General features: G+C 34.1%; 1 protein-coding gene across 1 annotated transcript in view; it reads left to right on the forward strand.

Moving 5' to 3' along the window:
• KMT2E (lysine (K)-specific methyltransferase 2E) overlaps window positions 1–21,242 on the forward strand; it is an 84,303-nt gene that overhangs the window by 5,826 nt on the left and 57,235 nt on the right. The window contains exons 2-3 of the mRNA XM_006882615.1: window positions 8,161–8,233; window positions 12,024–12,208. Coding sequence (XP_006882677.1) covers window positions 12,138–12,208 — 71 coding nt within the window. The 5' untranslated portion in view covers window positions 8,161–8,233; window positions 12,024–12,137. The remainder of the gene's footprint in view (window positions 1–8,160; window positions 8,234–12,023; window positions 12,209–21,242) is intronic.

A 21,242-nucleotide genomic window follows, 5' to 3' on the forward strand; every position in this document is an offset into this window, starting at 1 on the left:
GAACTTACCACCACTTTTATTGTTAGGAAAACAGTTTTGATTATTCTGAAACTGCACATTAGTAGAATATATATGAAAAGATGTATTCTTCTAATACTTTCAGTTTTGTGGAGACTTAACAAGGGAACATATTGTTCCTGAGGTTTCTGTGTATTTAGGTGTCTGATTCTTTGATTTATGTATACCCTTTTTTATAGTACATTGCCATTTTTTTTTTGCTTGTGATTCAAGTGAAGGTTTACAGAGCAAATTAGTTTCTAATTTAACACATTTTGTTCAGTGGTATTTATTTCAATACCCACAGTGGAATCTGAGTTTTCCCACTTCCTTCCTATAGTTCTGATTTCCATTAATCCTGTAGTTTTCTGTGTAATATTTTCTGTTTTTTAAATTTACAACGATTTCTTTATATATTGTCTAAAGAAATAGAAGGTTCAAGATTTTGGGAACCTATCTGTAGCAGAAGATGGAAATTCTTGATGTGACTGATGTGAAGGGTTAAAATTGTGCTCCAGTAGCCGTAAATACATGGTAACTCTTCTCTAGAAAATAAGATTATTTCTTTTGGAATTACTAGCTTTTCTTGCTGCTTTTAATATGACATTATTTCATTGACTGAATTGACAATTAATTTAATTTTAAAACGTGAAAGCCCTTCTCCCAAAAGAATATTTTTTAGCACAATTTTTGAGTAGCAGGCCAGAGTGCTCCTTGGAAGCAAGGTTGATGAAACTCCATCTCACATATTTTGGGCATGTTGTTTGGGTGGATCAGTCCTTAGAGAAAGCCATTATGCTTACAAGGGTAGGTCAGTGCAGGAAAGAAAGACCCTCAGTAAGATGAATTGACATAATGACTGCAACAGTATGTATCAGAGAGAGGATGAGACTGGTACAGGGTAGGGCAGGATTCAGATTAAAATCTGTTGTTCAGGTGGTTTTTGTTGTTATGTGCCATCGAGTCCCCTGCCACTCATTAGCAACCCTGTGTACAATAGCCCTAAACCCTGCTCTATCCTGTGACAGTCTCACTGTCTCTGACACATTCACCCCGATTACCTCAGTCACTGAATCAATCCACTTCATAGAGGGTCTTCCCCTCCTGCGCTGTCCATCCACCCTCCCAAGCATGATGTCCCTCTTCAAGGACCGGTCCCTCCTTGCAATATGTCCGAAGTATGTCACATGAAACCTCAGAATCCTTGCCTCCAAGGAGCAGCCTGGTTTAACTCTCTCTAGGTTGAACCTGTTTGTTTTCTTAGCAGTCCATGGTACATTCAATACTCTTCTCCAGCATCACGGCTCAAAGGCATCAATTCTTCTATCCTCTCTAGTCATTGTCCAGCTCTCTGATGCATGTTGTTCATAGGGTCACTATAAGTCATGAGTAGTAGTCGACTTGATGACACATAACAACAACATCAACAACTAATTTTCCCTGCTATCAAGGATACCTAGAAGGATGAGAATTTCACTGCCTTGAAGGAGTTCATAGTTTATTTCTACTTCTCAAAAGCCTATTGTTTTAGGGGTGTGTGTGTGTAGCTATGTATATATGCCAAGCTTATTTGTTTTGAAATAATTTCAAACAGTTCATGGATCGTCCAAAGAATTCTTTTTATACCATTTACTCAGGTGCTCCAATTTTAATGTTTTTCCATACTTGTTTTATTTTTTCTCATAAATATAATACAGTTTTCTACCTTTAATATTTCAGTATGCATTTACTAAGAACAAAAGTATTTTCTTATATAACCAGAGTAGTTACCAATTTCAGAAAGTTTGGCAGTGATATATTAATTTCATTTAGTGTAGACACACTATTTCAATTTTATTTCTTGTCCCAATGTGTCTTTTGTAACGTATAGCTCCTCCCTGTCTCCAGTAACCAAACCAGGATTGCATATTTTACCTAGTTCTTTTATTTTTAGTCTTATTTAATTAAGAACAATTCCTTAGGTTTTATCTTTGACAGATGGTAGCCATATTATTTATGGAACATTACTCAATATTGTCTGGCCCAAGGTTTCTTGATTTTTAAGTGAAAATTAAGCATATTTGGATGGAATACTTAGTTAAAACGTTGAATAAGTTCTATATTGCTACTGTTTTTCATACTGAAAACAAATTATTAATTTGTTTGAGATACTTTGAGATTGTATAAATATTCTGTTCTTCATCAGTGTGTCCCATATTTAGTATCTATTGTAATTCTTGCCTGAATGTTTGCTATGATAGTGCATATACCCCAAGATTTTTTTCTGTTTTTGATGCTCAGCTTCATTTAATACCTTAAAAGAGAGCTTAGAGGCTTTTAAGAGAATGAAGCCTTTATTTCCTTGTTTCACATAAAAAATAGGGAACGCTTCACAAATTTGCGTGTCATCTTTGTGCAGGGGCAATGCTAATCTTCTCTGTATTGTTGTAATTTTAGTATATGTGCTGCTGAAGCAAGTACATACCCCAAGATTTTTAATAGTGGTTTATTTTAGGTAGTTGAAATTATAGAAATTTTATTGTCTTTTGTTTTTTTCTGTAAATATATATAAATTGCTTTTGTAATCGGAATTTTTTTATTTTGATGAAAATATGCATAAAAGTATGATCTTTAGACAACTACATTTACCTTTCAGTGACATTAATGACATTTTCCTAGTTGTACAATCACATTCTTATGATCCTTTTCCAAATCTTCTACCACCATTTACATACACTCGGTACCCTCAAAGCAAAAACTCCTTTCTCTTTCCTTTCCACCCTTTGTAACTGCTATTAATCTTAACTCTCTATATGTTGTTTCATCATAAGTAAGATGATACAGTATTCATCTTTTTTTTACAACTGATTTACTTCAGTTAACATGATGTTTTCAAGGTATACTCACTTCATTTCTCTTTCTAGCTGAATATAGTGTTCTATTGTGTGTATGTTATACATTTTATTTATCCATTCATATTGATGGACATTGGGTATTTGTAAAATTCCTTTTAAAAATGATGTGGTAAATTCCTCATTTCATTTCTAGAATCTTTGCTAAGTGAATTTTTACTTTTGTGTTACATTTATGATTTAAAACTGATACTAGCAGTTTTCTTTCTAAAGCTTGAACATATCTGTTTTAATTGCTGAGAGTCTTCTCCCTCCATCAAAAGAAGTTCTTCCATTTTTAAAAATAAATATTTTTTTTTCAGAAATCATTGTTAAGTGCCATTGAGTCTTAAACGACTCATAGCAACTCAATGAACGGAAAACCTGAACAGTTGTGTAACTTTCATTGAGACTTAAAAAAACCCCACCACATAATAGTTTAACTTAAGGGGATTGGTGAAATGGTTGATGTAACAGTGCCACTTGACAGCAGTATCAAGTGGCTATTAGCTCCTAGAGCAAAACAATGTATAGTTTTGGAACCTTGTAATGAAGAGAAATACGTATATATTGTAATTAGAGTCCAGAAGGCAAAGAAAGAAGGGGAAATATTTACATAGACTTTTAGTACTTGGGGTACCACATTTAAAATTTTGACGTATTTTAAAATTTTCAGAAGGAGTAGAGGAAGATGTTGAGATTTAAAGAGTGGTGGCCCAGGGACTACCTGTATCAATTACATGGGCCTACTCACAAAGGTAGTAAAAAATGATTTAGAGAGCTCTCCTTCTATTGGGTAGTTATGAATCAGAATTGATTTGATGACATTGAGTCTAATTACTTGCTAGACATTAAAATGAACATTTTTGGGACCTATCCCAGACCTGTGGAATTATATCTTTAGAATGAGGCCTTGAATCTGCATTTTATTACCAGTGTCCATTGATTTTCATACTGTTCTAGTCATTATCTTTTATTTTACTTGGAGACAGAGTCCCTAAGAGGTTAAATAACTTTCCCAAGGTCATATAGTTAGGTAATAATTGATCAGAAACTAAAAGGGGCTTAGTACTTAATAGATGTCCAAGATCTCTTGCTCTTAAGAAACCAGGCCTCTATTTCTGGAGCCTGAGTGAGAGAAAACTGATCTTTGAGCAATGGCGAACTATTCATATTCACTGCTTCTCTACTTGCTAACTTAAGATGATCTCTTAGTTTCCAAACTCATGTGTTTGCATAAAGAGCTTGCAGTGGGACTATAGAAGTACTTGAGTGGGATCAATTTGTGGTGAACCTTAGATGGTAGGATTAAAGAGTATGGATATGAGAGAGCTACTGAAAAGCTTCCTTTGGATAGAATGATATAAAAAATATATGGCTCAGTAAATATTTTCTTTCAGCCTTTGGTTTTCAGACTGTTCTCCGGGAAGATTTTGCTTTCCAAGCAACTGAGCTGATAGGTTGAAGGATATGTAGCGAAGTACATTCTTCCGATCATCTACTAATCATGTGTTGTTGGGTATCATTGAGTCAGACCAACCCATAGCTGACTCTTTCAGAGGCCATTTTAATCCCACTGGAGGATATTTCCCATCCTTCTCCCGCAGAGCAGCTGATGCATTTGAACCACAGCTTCTTGCCACTAGGCCATCAGAAATAGACTTAGCAAATATAAAGCACAAATTCCTACTGTACCCACTGGAAACCATTGCTAATTAGTTGTGGTATTTTTCCATTATACTTAGGTGTGGCCACCTTAATGGAGTATTTAGATTGATATGTGCAATTATTGGAAAAGCATAAAAGGTTAAAACTGTTTTTCTTCCTAAAACCAGGATAGATTCTTCTTAATTCCTGTGTAAAATTTCATATAGGAAAGGAACAGCCAAGCCTTATTAAAAAACAAAAAAAACCCCCACCAAACTTGAAGGCTAAAATTGCAGTGCTATTTTTAAAAGCTAATTGTGAACAGATTTTGGCCCAATAATGTTAACATGCAGTTTTAAGAAATAACACATAGTATCTGTATTTTATTACATGATAACATCTTGCTAAATATCAAGACTGAGACATTCATATACAATTTAGGCATCTTACTTGCATTTCTCCAGTTGTAGTTGTTGTACCTTGACTGTGTGTATAATTCTTTGCAGTTTTATCACATCACATGTGTAAACTTCTATATCTGTCACTGCTCTGAAGATGGACAATGACTGTTTTCTGTGTAATATTTCTATCATTGTATGTCATCAAGTTAATTTTGACTGTATGGGAGTGGGTGTGTGTGTGTGTGTGTACAAACAGATTTAAAAACTTTTACATGGGGTGGGGGGGCGGGGAGAGGGGTGCAACAATGAATGAATGGAATTCTAAAATCTCTGTAGATGTTCATTGAAATGAAAAATAAAGAGATTAAAAAAAATTAAAAAAAGCAAAAAAAATCCTTTTACATGGTTACTCTTCTTGATATTTCACTTACATTCTAACATCAAATATCTAATAAGCTAAAGGTAATTGAGTTGTAGGTTAAGTCACTATAGAGTTCCAATAAATACTGACTGATTTGACAGTGTCTTATCCTTGACTTAGGGACAATTTGATGCTTATTGCTTATGTCATGGGCTTGCCATTAATTTACTCTTTAAGTAATCTTAGCAGCACAAATCCTGTTCTAGCCAAAATTCTATAAAACAAATATTAGGACCTAGCAAGAAAAATTTAAACTAAACTGTTTGCATGTGAGAAAACTAAGGCTCTTAATAGTGGCAATTTTCTTGTTATGTACTGTTGAGTTGGAACTGACTCATGGCTGAGCCTCCAGCAGGTTTTTTAGAACCAGTTAATTGCATGGGAAGAGATTACCTATCTTTTGCCACAAAGCAGCTGGTGGATTTGAATCGAGTTCCTTTGGGTTGGTAGTGCCACTCCTTACCAGTAAGCCCCCAGAGCTCCTTAGAGAGTCCTTAGCTGTTATTATTATAAGTGGCAGAGTGTTTTTGCTGCAACATTGAAACACTCTTGTTCTGATAATAAAGTAACAATTTGTTAGAATTAAATATGGTGTGGAAGGACTTCTAAAGTCTTCTTACAGAACCATAAACTGACCTCCTTTGAGCTAGACAGTGTCAATTATTTTTTCTTTAATTATAAATTTTTATATTCTTTATTTCACCAATCACCTGGAAAAATTTTAATTTCAAACTAATGTGTAGACTGTGGAATCAACTTGTTAGAGTATAAATCCTGACTGTGCTATTTATAAGTGATGGACTGGACAAGTTTAACCCTCTAACTCATTTCTAAAATGAAGATGCTTAATTGTCCCTACCTTACAGACTTGTGAAGATTGAGCAGTGAAAGCCTTTGCTGTCTTTATTATTATAACTAGTGGAAGGGATAGTTTTAAGTACCAGTCAGTTAAGTATTCATAGAACATTATCTGATAATAATAATAACCTTAAGCAGGAGTGGCATCTACTTCCTAAACAATTTGCCTCCAGAAACTCTATGAACTTTCATAAATGGTCTATAGTTGTAGAGGAGCTTCAGGCCTTTTGTTCATAGGGTTGCTATGAGTAGTACTCAACTCGAAGGCAATCAACAGCAACAACCACCACCTTATTGAAAAATACATATATTTCTTTCTATTGCCAAACTTCCTTTTAAGATTTTGACTTTTGATTACCAGGACGAATCTGTTAATAAATTTGTGATGATAAGATTTAGACTGTAAAATTACCAACTAGACCAACTCCAGTTAGAGGAGCCCAAAGAAATGAAGTTGTGACTCCAAGGGAGAAAAACCTGGAAGTTTGCTCACATAAAAACTGTACCAATGAGGGAGTTTTTCTTTTGCTTTTCAAGGAGAGGAGCAAATGGGGGGGGGAGGGGGTTGTGCGGGGAGAAGGTTGCAACAATGAATGAATGGAATCCCAAAATCTCTGTAGATGTTCATTGAAATGAAAAATAAACAACCTAAATTTAAAAAAAAAAAAACAAAAAAACTGAAACCTTGAAAACCATTTGGGACAATTCTGTTTTGTCCAACGGGGTTGCTATGTGTCAGGATCAACTTAATAGCACCCCAAAATAACTTGGAATAAATCTTGATCTAGTAGTATTTATTTTTGTTATACTTTAGTCAACTGCTATAAATTAAAAAATCTTTCATATATAATGATGGTAGTTTAATTTCCAGTTTATAGGGAAATAAAAAATGCATGGTTTAAATTTTAACTTATTTCATTTCCATTAGTTGTTCATCCACAAATGTATTTGTTTATTCATTAAGTGGTAAACCAACTTAAAATATAACCATTAATTTCAAATATTTGGTTAGCACTATTTAAGCAGGAGTGGCATCCACTTCCTAAACATGCCTCAGGAAACTCTGTGAACTTTCATAAATAATGATAGTTTTTTTTTTAAATTTTTTTTAAAAATAATGATAGTTATAGAAAGACCCTCAGGCCTTTTGTTCACAGGGTCGCTATGAGTTGTACTCGACAGCAGTCAACAAGAACAACAACATTTAAGATGTTAGGGGAGTTCTGGTGACCTAAGGGCTAGAGTTGTGCTAGCAACTCAAAGGCAGGTGGTTCAAATCCAGTAGCAGCTCCCAGGGAGAAAAATGGGTAGTTTCCACCCAGTAAGATTTACAACCTCTGAAAACCTGATAAAGCTATGAGTTGGTTCTGATTTTATGACAATGAGTGAATTTTTTTATTAGGACACAAGCAGAAGGATAACAATGAATGACTCTTCCCTCAGAGAGGATGTTTGGTTGGACCATTTTTATTTGTAGTTTGAGAGAAAAAGATCATATTTTCAGCCTCCCTACCTTTTAAATTTCATATTCATGTGTTTGGTGGTATTTTTATTTTACTTTTCACAGGGTTTTAAGTGTAGGTTCTGTTTTTCACTTTTTCTCATTATTTTCTACTTTAATTGCACTTTGTCTTTTATCTTGTTTTTCCTATTTTAGGGTTTTTTTCCCCCCTGGTTTCTTTGGATTTTGTGTGTCTGATATTGTTGCCTTTGTTTTACCATGTTTACTTTTAATGCCATATTTTCCAAGTTTCTTTTCAGTTTGATATTTAGTTTTGATTATTGCCTTTCTGTATATTTTCACTTATTTGTGTAAAACAGTGAGGTATAAATTTATCCTTATAAGAATGAGCTGTTGTCTTTGTGGGAGTTCCTTTGGTTTTAGGTACTATATTAGTCAGAAATACCTGCTATTTTATGTCATTGGAAAAATAGCTCAATACTCCTATGTTCACTTGGTTTCTAGGTCTATTCTGGATAGCAGGTTTTGTGAAGACATTTATTCTTTCTTGGACCTCAGATTTACCAGACATCTCATGGTATTTCCTTTTATATTATTTTTTTTTAATGACTGGCATTTATTCTCGATGTATTTTATATATTTCTTACTTGGCTGCTGGATGACCAGTTTTATGAAATACATATAAGATGGGAAAGTTGTAGTAATTGTTTGAATTGTGTTGAATCCCCCCTCCAATTACATATGCCTGTGTTATAAGCTCACATCTTTTCTGCTTATATATTGGCTCCTCTTCCCACTTTTTAAAAAGACACAATGATTTTATCTTAATGAATTTATTAAATATGAACTGAATTTTTAAACTGTATGACTTTTCTGGCTAAATAACTTTTTTATGTTAACGTATATAATGAGATACTATTTTATGATCTAAATAGATAAATCTCTTGTCATCTAACCTCTTGTGAGTAAGTACTAGGGTTTTCCTTGTGGACTCAGATTTGGAGTTTGGTTCAATTTCCGATGTGGTGAGGTATCTTTATCTTAGTGATAAGATTCTGTGCTTTTAGAGAAAGGCATTTAGAAGATCCCAATAGTAGTTTTTAAAGCACTTAATTGTATAAGTTGACAACTGATTTGGTAAATGAGACCAAAGCTGCAGTTTCCTCCCAGGCATTCTTAATTTATTCACCAGTCATTTATAGAGCATGGAGCAGCTCTGGTGGCGTATGTCATATGTAGGAAGTTGTGCTGCTGACACAAAGGCATGGTCTTTCAAATACAACAGCTACTCAGAAGAAGAAAGATGGTCTATCTTATCTCCTCTTGTGAAATTTACAGCACAGCCTTGGGAAGCTAGTGGGGAGCTATGAGTTGGTTCCAACTTGGCAGCAATGAGTATTATGTCCCAGGCTCTCTGCAGACTTTGGACAGTCTTCTTAGAAATTATTTTCCAAGATAAGCTAGTCTGTTCCAGCTCCTTAGAAACTGCTCGGTGTTTTTTGTTTTTTGGGTTTTTTTATTATTATTATTATTATGGATTTAATGGACTAGGGCACATTTTTCACATGCATAACTAACTGCACCTACACAGATTCTTTTCAGTTGGAAATATTACTCCAATTACCTAAAATAATATATGATGATGTGAACTCTCTTTTTCTCAGTTTCTGTCTCTGGTAAACAAATGTACAATTTGTATCTGAGAACATAAACCTAATATATAAAGTTTCTTATGAGTTTGATCTAACAATAAAATGAGCTAAAGAAAACTTCTGTTGAGATGCTACTAACAAGAATTGTTACCTGTTGTTAGGTCCAAGTTTTAGCATTTTAAGGAAGTACAGGCTGATGTAATATTTAAATAGAACGAACTTGTGTTTTGGTACACTACTTGCATTTTTTTTCTATCTGGAAATTTTATAGTTTTATGTTGTTGTTATGATGTGTTGTCGAGTCACTTGTGACTCATAGCAACCCTATGTACAACAGCCCTAAACTCTACTCTATCCCTTGCCAATCTTGTTGTTTCTGACATGCCTATCCCCATTATCCCAGTGGAGAGGTCTCTGACAGCAGACTTTCCCAATGCTTTATATATGTTAATAAATAAGGCTTTTGTGAAGTAGCTCTAATGTGCTTACACATGTAAAAAAAGCAGACAGGGTAACTTTTCCTGTTTTTCACCTTGATTTAATTGTCTGTGGAAGTTGTCCTTAAAATTTTTTAAAATTTTTATTATTCATTCATTGTTGCAAATTTTCTTCTCCTTATGGGAAGCTTTTTCATTTTGTATTGGTTTAATTCGAAAACATGCCTAATAGAGAACCATATATCTTTAGGTGTAAAAGGCTTTTAGAAGATTCCTTTAAAGTAGGGCTGGAGTTTTTCTTTTCTGTGTACACATTTTTGTGTACATGTGATGACATCAATCAATTATAACTGTAGCAGAATAGTAAATGCTTTAATTCATTATTACATTTCTTTTCCAAAGTTTTATGAAAGATAAATCCTGCTTTATAAACAATGAAACTAAGACTTAGAGAGGTTTAAATAACTTGCCTTCATATATTAAGTGTTACAAGCAGAATTCAACACTTATGCTTTTAACCTTTAGGTGCAACTGCCTACTATTGCATACTTTTATTACAAAAATTTGTAATTTAGTAGCTCTCTCCAGTTATATAAGGCTTAAAAGTGAAGATAATTTTTTTCTGGATTATTCAAGTGCTATCATTATCTTATTTCACCATTTTTGTTGTGGGTTGGTTATTTTTTTTTCTCCTGTAAGGTATGATTTCACAATCTGTTTCATTTGTGAAATAAGTAAAAATTAATCTGATTAGAAAAATCTCAAGCTTACATATAAAAAATGCTAAATATAACAATTATTTGAAGAAACAATACTTTTCAAGTTATTTGGAATAAAACATTGTAGAGATAGGATAATTTTGGCTGTTGGTGTAGTCCATTATACAAGGTTCTATCTGTCTTCTTATTCCCAAGTTATTGATCATTGCTGAAAAGACTTCAAGTTGCATTTTACAACTTTTTTGTATAGCTAGTTGGGAATTCTTGTGTAGTGCATATGGTTGAGCACTCAACTGCTAGGTGACAGACTTTGTGATCTGCTACTGAAATGTCACAGTTTTTTAAGCTCTATTTAACAGTTATATATTGCATAAATGGGTTGCCATGAATCAGAATAGACTTGATGACAACTAAAAACAACAACAGTAGGTTTAGGTTAGAAAAAAATATATATATTGGAGCTGCGTATCTGCAGGAGTGGCATCCACTTCTTAAACAACATACCTCTGGAAATTCTATGAACTTTGACAAATGTCGATAGTTATAGAAAAACTTCAGGCCTTTTGTTCATGGGGTTGCTATGAGTCATGCTCAACTTGATGGCAATCAACAGCAACATGGTAAATTTACCTTAAAATGAGTACAAATTTATGAATTATTTTTCTCTACTATCAGTATTAGGGAATATCAACTCATAGGTTAATAGTAACTGAAGAGATGAGAAACTGCTTCAATATAATTTATGTAGTAAATAAATGACACTAAAAAATAGAAAAGAAAATGACAATCATTGTAAAAGAATTGTCTTTATTACAAATAAAATCTTTTTTTCACATACATAAATAAGCAAAAAAATACACATTATAAAAAATATATGTATTTAAGTAGAATTTGTCTCATCATATCCTGGCTGCTTCATCTATTAAGATGAAGATTGGTTAAATTAGTTAAGCTTTTTTTGTGTTAAATGGAGATATCTTCCTACCTCAAAAATGAAAGTGGTAAATAGATCATCCATGTAAAAAACTTAGTATGATACTTATAGGAAATATTTTGTATTTGTTCACTCATTGAACCAAGAAGGCTATATTTTGGTCTGTAGGGAGTTGTACATCTGATTAAACCAAAGGCCTCACCTTTCTGGTGGTTTGCATCCATGAGCAGCTCTGAGTAAGAAAGAGGACAATCTCTTCCTGTGTGACTTACAGCTTCCAAAACCCACCCAATGGAAGATCAGCTGTGAGTCAGTTCTGATTTCACGCCAATGAAAGTGTAAATAAGACTTTTGATCTTTCAAAATCAATAATGACTGTTTGTTCTTCACTAAGCAATATGTCTTAATGGTCCTTATGTGGCATCTTACATTCATTCCCTAAAGGACAGAATGATTCAGAAACTTTTCTTTGAATCATAGTCATATAATTTTTTTTTAAAAAGAACTTGAGAAAATTCTAACTACTATTGAGATTTTCATAAAGAATACTTGCTTCATTGTTTATTATTATAATGTAACATATGAAGATATTGCTTAATTGTTTTGTTCCTTTTTGTTTAAATAGGGTTTGTGGATGCACTTAGATGTTTGCAATGAGCACTGTGGCTGGCATGCCCCAGTGTTTTGGATACCAATGCATAGGACTCCATAGTAATCGAATTTACCAGAGGCGAACGTCATGAGCATAGTCATCCCGTTGGGGGTTGATACAGCAGAAACGTCATACTTGGAAATGGCTGCAGGCTCAGAGTAAGTATTTAAATGGAAAGTTTTTTTGATAGGGAAAACTGGACATTTCATACAACTATTTATAAGTAATATTTAAATTTTTGTAACTTTCAACTCTCCCCTGAAGTAAAATAGCAGAAAATTTAAATTTCTTAAACTAAGATTGTTTTTACAATTAACTAGTTTTGAACCAAAATATTCTATCTTAAAACTTTTTATCTTTGTTGTTTGCGATTTTTGGCATCATAAATCAAAAGAAGTTTTTCATTTTTGTTTTAATTTTAAGATCTGTTCTTTTTATATTGGAAAAGTAATGTTATTTCAAATGAGAATGTTTTGAGCTTTTAGAATATTATAAAACTCATTTGAACATAGAGTTTTAGTTTTAAATTAACAAGTTTAAAAGTACAATTCAAGCCATTTTTAAAGTACAGAAAATGAGTATTTCCTCATGGGAAAGGTTGATTATTGTGGTAACAGTTGCTTTAATGGAACTTACTTCTAATAGACTCTGCTTTCTGTTACTCCATACTATTTGGTTATCTGGATTGATTTCATTGTCCTTTGATTTTGAATGACCAGACATCTAGCCCTAAGCTATTTCTGTAAAGATAGCTTGCTTGCATTGCAAAAGTTCAGGTGACAATAGTGGAAATGAAAGTAATGGAAAGATTGGTATGTTTGTTCTCTGGTTTGCTGTATTAGAGTATTATGCTTAGGGTTCTCTTACAAGGCAGAAAGCAGAATTTAATGGAATCTTTTTTAAAAGAAAAGAGATAAATTAGTTTAAACATTTCCGAGCCTGTTACATAGAAAGCTATAAAATTCTATCATTGTTCTTCTGCTGCTGTTTCAAGTGGTCTAGAATTGCTTTCACTGTTTCTGTTCTGGGAAAGACCCAGAGATTTGTCTCTAAAACTCTCTATCCTAATATCCTACTCAGCCTGCTTAACTCTATTGAGTACTGTAATTTAGTTTTTAAAAATTGTTACCTTTTTTACACTATAAATACATAGTTTTGCTGTAAAGGAAGAGTCTCAAATAAGGTACTGTTTTGACAGTTGAGTGCCGCTTATCCTGCCCTCATCAAACAGAGAACGAAGGAAACAAGAACTAGAGTTGAGATGAAAGGTTTTCTAGGTCTAAAGTACTGATCTATTTAAAAAAAAAGAAAGAGAAAACAGTAGCTTCAAGGCTAAGCAAATAAACAACCAACACACTCCTTACAATGCTGTTTGGTTTTGTGTTTTGGTTTTTTCCCTCACCTCATTATTCCCCTTTTCCCCTCAGTCCTAGGTAACCACTAATCTTCTTTTGTCTTCATGGCTTTTCTGATTTTAGACATTTAATGTAAGGGAAATAATAGTATTTGTTCTTCCATAATTATAATACTTTTATAATCTCTCAGCATGACATTTTTTAAGGTTTATCCATGTGGTAACATGTATCAGAACTTAATTTCTCTTTATGGCTATGGGATATAGTATTTAAAGCACTGAGCTATAAACCAAAAGGTTTGTGGTTCAAACATAGCCACTTCATGAGAGAAATACTGGTCAGTGTGTTTCCATTAAAGATTTACAGCCTTGGAAGTGCTATGGGCAGTTCTAGCCTATCTTAAAAGGTTACAATGAATTGGAATTGACTTGACAGAAAAGAATTTGGTTTTGGTATGTATATACTACATTTTAAAAAAATCCATTTTCATTTAATATCAGCATTAATGGATTTTTTTTTCAGTTGTGATGATGTAAATATAACAAATTTTGCAGTGTTAACCTTTTTTTTTTATTTTAAGGTAAAAAGTAAAGATAGATGTATAGAAAGGGATGGCCTATCTCTTTAAAAGGAAATATGTAGGAGAGGCTAGTGTGTTAACCATTTTTAAGTATCCAGCTTAAGTGGGATTCATAATACTCAGATGTACAAGTATTTGCTTCACAAAAATTTTTCCTTAACCTAAACAGCAAGTTAAACATGAGCTTCCTTTCTCTCCTTCCCATTTCATTCCCCCTCAGTCTAGTCTACTATTTTTTTGTCCAATGGTTTCTACATTTTCAATTTAGTGACACTGTTAATACTTTTTTGAGTTTTACAACGAGCTGCTACTCTTTGTTATTACATATATCTATCACATAATGTTTCATATCTGTACAATATATTGATAGCAATTACAATAATTGGTTATACAACGAATTCCCACCACCATTAGCCCTTCCTTTCTTTCTCCTTAACACTTTGGGTAACCACTAATGAACTTGGGTTTGGCTTTTCTTGTCTTTTTATGGAAGTAAGGTCAGACAATAATTGTCATTTTATGATTGACTTTTTCAGCATAATGTCTTTAAGCTTCGTCTATATTGTAGCATGTTTCAGTTTTCTTACTGAGCGTTCAATTTTATATTGTTGTTGTTGTTATGTGCTGTCGAGTCGTTTGTGACTCATAGCGACCCTATGTACAACAGCCCTAAACCGTGCTCTATCCTGTGCAAATCTCATTGCCTCTGACACACCCATCCCGAGTATCCCAGTCACTGAATCAGTCCACCTCATAGAGGGTCTTCCCCTCCTGCGCTGTCCCTCTACTCTACCCAGCATGATGTCCCTCTCTAAAGACCTGTCTCTCCTTACAATATGTCCAAAGTATGTCAGACAAAGCCTCAGAATCCTTGCCTCCAAGGAGCAGCCTGGTTTAATCCTCTCTGTGATGAATCTGTTTGTTTTCTTGGCAGTCCATGGTACATTCAACACTCTTCTCCAGCACCACAGCTCAAAGGCATCAATTCTCCTTATGTCCTCCCTAGTCATTGTCCAACTCTCTGATGCATAACAAGTGATTGCAAAAACCATGGCCTGTATCAGGCGGACCTTAGTCTCCAGAGAGACACTGTTGCTCTTGAGTATTTTGGAGAGGTCCCTAACCGCAGACTTTCCCATCGCAATACGTTTTTTGATTTCCTGGCTACTGGTGCCAAGAGTGTTGACCGTGGAGCCGAGCAAACTGAAGCTGTGAACAATCTCAATCTCTTCGCCATCCATCCTGATGCTACCGATTGGTCCAGTGGTGAGAATTTTTGTCTTCTTGACATTGAGCTGCAGTCCATAACCCTCTGCAGTAAGTGCATGAGGTCCTCCTCAGTTTCAGTGAGCAAGGTTGTGTCATCTGCATAACGCAGATTGTTAATAGATCGTCCACCAATCCTGATGCCACAATTCTTCTCATAGAGCCCCGCCTCTCGGATAATCTGCTCTGCATACAGGTTGAAAAGGCATGGAGATAGGACACATCCCTGACGTACACCCTTCCCAATTTTGAACCATGCAGTGAAAACAACCTAAATACCCATTAACAAATGAAGAGATAAAATATGGTACACATCTCTTCATTTGTTAATGGGTATTTAGGTTGTTTTCACTTCCAGGCTATGGAGAAGAGTGCTGCAGTGAACATGGGTATGCAAATCTGTCTCTCTTTTAATGAACTTTTAATTGTAATTTGAGTAAAAGTTTATAGAATCCACTGGTTTTCCATTCAAAGATTCATGCATATTCTATTTTATGGTTATCAGTTTAATCTTTGACATTTGTAACAACACTCTTCCTCCTTCCCTGTGCTTCTTTTTTCCATTTGTCCTTCTTTCCTGTCCCTTTTTGCTTTTTGAGCTTGGCTCATCAACCCTTTTGATCCTGTATACTTGATTACTGGAGGGAGTATATTCCTCTCTTGTGTTGTTGATCTATTGCTTTTGAAGTTGCCTTTTGTTTTTGGTGATTTTCATTCCAGATTTTGAAGGGTAAGAGAAGGTCTTAGCCTTGGGCATTCCACTCTGTTAGATCAATAAGCCTGGTCATTTTTTAGGATTTTGAGTTTTGTTCTACATTTTCCTCCTACTCTACATGTGCCTTTCAATTGTGGCCCCTTTCATCGTGGGTCAGCAGATGTAGATGATCAATATATAGTAATGCTGTCTCAAACTGGAGACCAAACTTCATGTGATTTATTAGTCCTTTAGACTAGTGAGTAGTCTTTGATTTTTAAGTTTTATTTTAAAATAATTGCACCTTGAGTAAGTCTCTCTTTTTTTTTTTTTAATCTCTGCCTTTAAGTCTTCTGGTTATTTATATACCTAGGAGTGGAATTACAAGGTCACAGGATAGTTTCTAGTTTTAGGTGAGTGTTTTTAGTAGGGGGATGATTTATTTATTTTCCCTGTGGAACCACACATGGTGTTCCACAATACTTGTACCAATTTTCATTCACACCAGTAATGGGTAAATAGATGTTGTTGTTATTGAGCTGTTGAGTCACTTGTGACTCATAGTGACCCTATGTACAAGAGCCCTGAAACCTGCTGTATCCTGTGCCAACCTTATTGTCTCTGACACACCTACCCTCATTACCCCAGTTACTGAATCAATACATCTAATCAAGGGTCTTCCTCTCTTGTGATGTCCCTCTACCCTTCCAAGCATAATGTCCCTCCAAGAACTGGTCCCTTCTTGCAACATGCCTCAGAATCCTTGCCTCCGAGGAGCAGCCTGGTTTTACCCTCTCTACGATGAACTTGTTTGCTTTCCTACTGGTCCATATTGTATTCAGTACTCTTTTCCAGCACTACAGTTCAAAGACATCAATTTTCTTTCTATCATCCCTAATCATTGTCCAGCTTTCTTATGCACAGCAAGCAGTTGTGAAAGCTATAGCCTGGATTAGGTACACCTTAATCTCTAGACTGATGTCGTTGCTCTTTGATACTCTGGAGAGGTCTCTGACAGCAGACTTTCCCAGTGTAATTTGTCTTTTGATTTCCTGGATGCTGGTACCAAGAGATTGATTGTGGAGCCAAGCAAACTAAAGTAATTAACAATCTCAATCTCTTCACCATCCATACTGATGCTGCCAATTGGCCCAGTGGTGAGAATCTTTGTTTTCTTGATGTTGAACTTCAATCCATATTGAAGGCTGCAGTCCTTGACCTTCTGCAGCAAGTGCTTCAGGTCCTCCTCAATTTTAGCAAGCAGGGTTGTGTCATCTGCATAATGCAGGTTGTTGATGAGTATTCCTTCAATCCTTGTGCCACATTCCTCCTCATAGAACCCATCTTCCCGGATGACTGATCTGTTCTGCATAAAGTCTCTCTTAATGTAATCCAAATCAGAAAATAGTTAAAATAGTTCTAGCATTTATTGGTGTTAGGTATTCAAATGTTATATGCTTCCTAAAAATACTGACTTTGGTAATTTTTTTTTCTTTCCTGGTAAAAAGATATGTAGCACATTCTTCACATGTACATTTCAGTAACATTAACTTAAGTTCGCTATGTTGTTCAACTATCACCCTTATCCATTCTTTCATTTTTTATAACATATTAATCATAGAATAGCTGAGTTCTAGTTGACTCAACTCAACAGCATATAACAGCAACAACCTATAGCATCTTATAGCTAGGAAACTGAAGGTCTATAGTTTGAATATGAAGAAAAGGTTTTCTAGTTCAGGATTTCCATTCCAAGGGACATTTTCTTTCTATATTTCTCAAGTAAAACTCACTGTTATTCCCTTCATGTCTTTTTGTTGTTGTTACATATTTCTTTTTTTCTCCTCATCAACTTTTGGGGAAAGCTTGGAATTTGTTTTGCCATTCCTTCAGTATAGGACTTATATTTTGCTCCTTCCTTTTCTTGAATTACCTTGCATATAGTTGACTTTCTTTAAATGTTTGAACTAAAAAGAATAGTTCAAAGTGCTTTAGAGAAACTGATTAGTGATGCTTGATGGACCATGAGTTAGAGATATCTCCTTTAGTAAAGAGTATAATAAATCTTATTTGTTGTTGTTGTTGTTGTTAGGTGTTGTCAAGTTGACAACTCAAAGCAATCTTATGAACAACAGATTTAGATTTAACCTTGCTTTATCCTGCTCCATTCTCATGATAGTTTTATTAGCCTAGGTTTAAGAGAATTATAAGCATTCCAGCCAAGTTTAAGGGAAGATGCCTTATTAAAACATACTTTTAAACTATATATGTATATAACATTAACAAAGACTAACACAATACTTAGATGTTTACTCTCCAAGATAGTCTAAAATTTGTATATAACTCTTGAATTATAGCACTAAGCATTTATCTTCATAGTATTTGTTTCTAGATTTGAAAATTGAGTTAACAAAAGACGAATTTATTTTCTCATTGGCATCTGACATAATCCTTGGTACAATAAAAACAAAATTTAGAAAAGCAAAAACTTAAGGGAAAATTGAGCCAGATGTAAATATAATATTTCAAACATGATTAACAAAATGATGGTCAGTGTACTAATCAGGAAATAACATGTCTTACCAGAAAGCTATACCTATGGGTTGAGATGTTGTTGGCTTTTTTTTTTTAGTTAATTGTATGTTCATAACTGTAAGCTACTAGAATAGACTTCTGTTTTTAAAATAATAAATTGTTGTGTTTAGTAAACTTTTGAAAAACAGTTCCATTTAGTATAAAAATTGAGTAGGTAGAGGAGAAAATTCTCTTAATCTTCCTAACACTTCTCCTTACATTTTGCTGCACATTAATTAGCATCTTATATTAGTATAGTATATTTTCTATAAATAGTAAATCAACACAGATACATTGACTAGCATGTATAATGTATATTAACCTTCACACATGTGTTACAGAGTTCTGTGGATTTTGACAAAGGTGCAATGTCTGGTGCCTACCAATATGCTAGCACACAGAATAATTTCACTGTTCTTAAAATCTTCTTTGAAATGTTATTGATTAAATTTCTTTGTAAATGTAGGCTTATTTAGAATTATTTTGTAAGTTCTAGTATTTTGTAATTTTTTTACTTGACTGTAATAACTCAGGAATTCTTTTTTTTAGTATAGTAGTTAAATTACAAAATTTGAAAACATTGATTTCCAGAACAGATTCTTCCAATTTTCCGTACCCCCCACCCATCAAATTATACAACCCCATGATTTTGTATTTTTAAAGGAATTTGTCCAATTCATCTAAGTTATCCAATTTATGGATATAGTCTTATTCATAATTGGTCTAGATTTCTTGCTTAGTTTAATTTATAACAAGGTTGACATTGACCAGGTGCAGAATATAAAGATTAAGGTTACAAATGGAGGCATTAAATATTATCCCTGATCTTTAGTATGAGCCTCAGTATTTAATGAAATTTGTGCTTTGAAACTCTCAACTCTGCAGGAGAAAGATAAGGCAGTCCTCAGTTGTAAAGATTTACAGCCTTGAAAACCTGATGGAGGGTAGCTGTGAGATTTCGGTTGAGTTGGTTTGTGTTTTTCTCTCTCTTAAGAAAATAGAATACATTGAAAATTCACAACTCTGGACTAGCACTGTCCAACATAAATATATTGTGTCATGTATGCAATTTCAAGTTACTTAGTAGCCCCATTGAAAATACTTCAAAATGTAATAAATTTTTATTGTATAGTGTACCTAGCCAAGTATCTAAAGTATTATAATTTAACAGATAATGAATATAAAATTATTAATGATATTTTTGTTCCTTTTTTTAATACCAAGTCTTTGAAATTTGGTATGTATTTTGTAGTTCTAACATTTTAGTTCAGACTAGCCACATTTTAAATGCTCAGTAACACATGTGGCTAGTGGCTCTCAGGCAGGATCGTTCTAAACTGAAATGAAAAATGGGTAGATCTCAGTAAAGAAAAGCATTGTAACCTAGTTTAGTTATGAAAGCTGTAAAAGTGAAATCATATAATATTTTATGAGTAAGAAAGATAAGGATATAGCTGTGAAGGAGATATTGTCTTTCTAAACTTATAGATAAGAAGTCACAAAATAGCTAAGTAGCAGAGACAGTATGTAATGACATACTGAGCATAGCCCTTTTCTATTATAACACCTTTAGTGTTATTATACCCATAACCAAACTTGCTGCTGTGGAGTAGCTTCTTACTCTTGGTGATCCTGCATCCAGTTTCCCAAGGCTGTAACATTTGACAGGAGACTGTGCAACTTTGTCCCTCCTTGTGAGTAAGGGATTTGAATCATTGACTTTTAGGGTTGGCCACTCAACATGTAACACACTATGCCACCTTGATATTAATAGGAAGAATGATTTATCTAATGGTTGCTTTGTTATGCTGTATGTTATATAACTAGCAATTTCAGTTCCAGTAGTTGTTATTGTGTACCATTAAGTCAGAACTGACCCATAACTGACCCTCAAATGGGTTTTCAGAGACAGTTTAATTGCACAGGAGCAGATTGTCCATCTTTCTCCTGAGGAGCTGGTGTATTTGAACTTCATGTCTTTGGGATTCTAGTTCAATTTCTTACCACTAGGCCACTAGAGCTCCCTAGTTCCAGCAGTAGTAAATTCAATTTGGTAAGTAACTATGTAACATAGACTTTGAGTGGAACAAATCGTTAATTTCCTGGCTTCTGTCTGAAGAGTTTCAAGAGGTGGAAAGATCTATAAATGGAGTGCGTGAAATTACTTTTTTCCTCTTTTCTCTTTTTTCATGGGTCATGAATTTTACTGAACATTATCCAAAAGATCTAGAAAGAGATAGTACAATGGTCATTTGCAAAAAGAATTTGTTAGATTTTGTCTGTTTGAAAACATCCCTTCTGATTATTCAATTCTCTTTATTTACTAATTTTTAGTATCTTTTTTAAATTAAAAAGCCACATTACTTCACCAAAGAAGACATTCAGATGGCCAACAAGCACATGAAGAAACATTCAAAATTCCTAGCTCTAAGAGAGATGCAAATCAAAACAACTATGAGATATCATCTCACCCCAGTCAGAATAGCAAAATTTAACAGATCAGCAAGCAACAAATGCTGGTGAGATTGTGGAGAGACTGGAACCCTTATTCACTGTTGGTGGAAGTGCAAAATGGTGCAACCACTGTGGAAAGTCGTGTAACACTTTCTCAAAAAGTTGAAAATAGAGATACCATTTGACCCAGCAGTTCCACTACTGGGAATATACCCTAAAGAGACCATAACTGACATTCAAGAAGATATATGCACACCCATGTTTATTGT

The sequence above is a fragment of the Elephantulus edwardii genome, unplaced genomic scaffold (assembly GCF_000299155.1).
Source record: "Elephantulus edwardii isolate Elephantulus edwardi_28Jun2011 unplaced genomic scaffold, EleEdw1.0 scaffold00022, whole genome shotgun sequence".
Classification (NCBI taxonomy): Eukaryota; Metazoa; Chordata; class Mammalia; order Macroscelidea; family Macroscelididae; genus Elephantulus; species Elephantulus edwardii.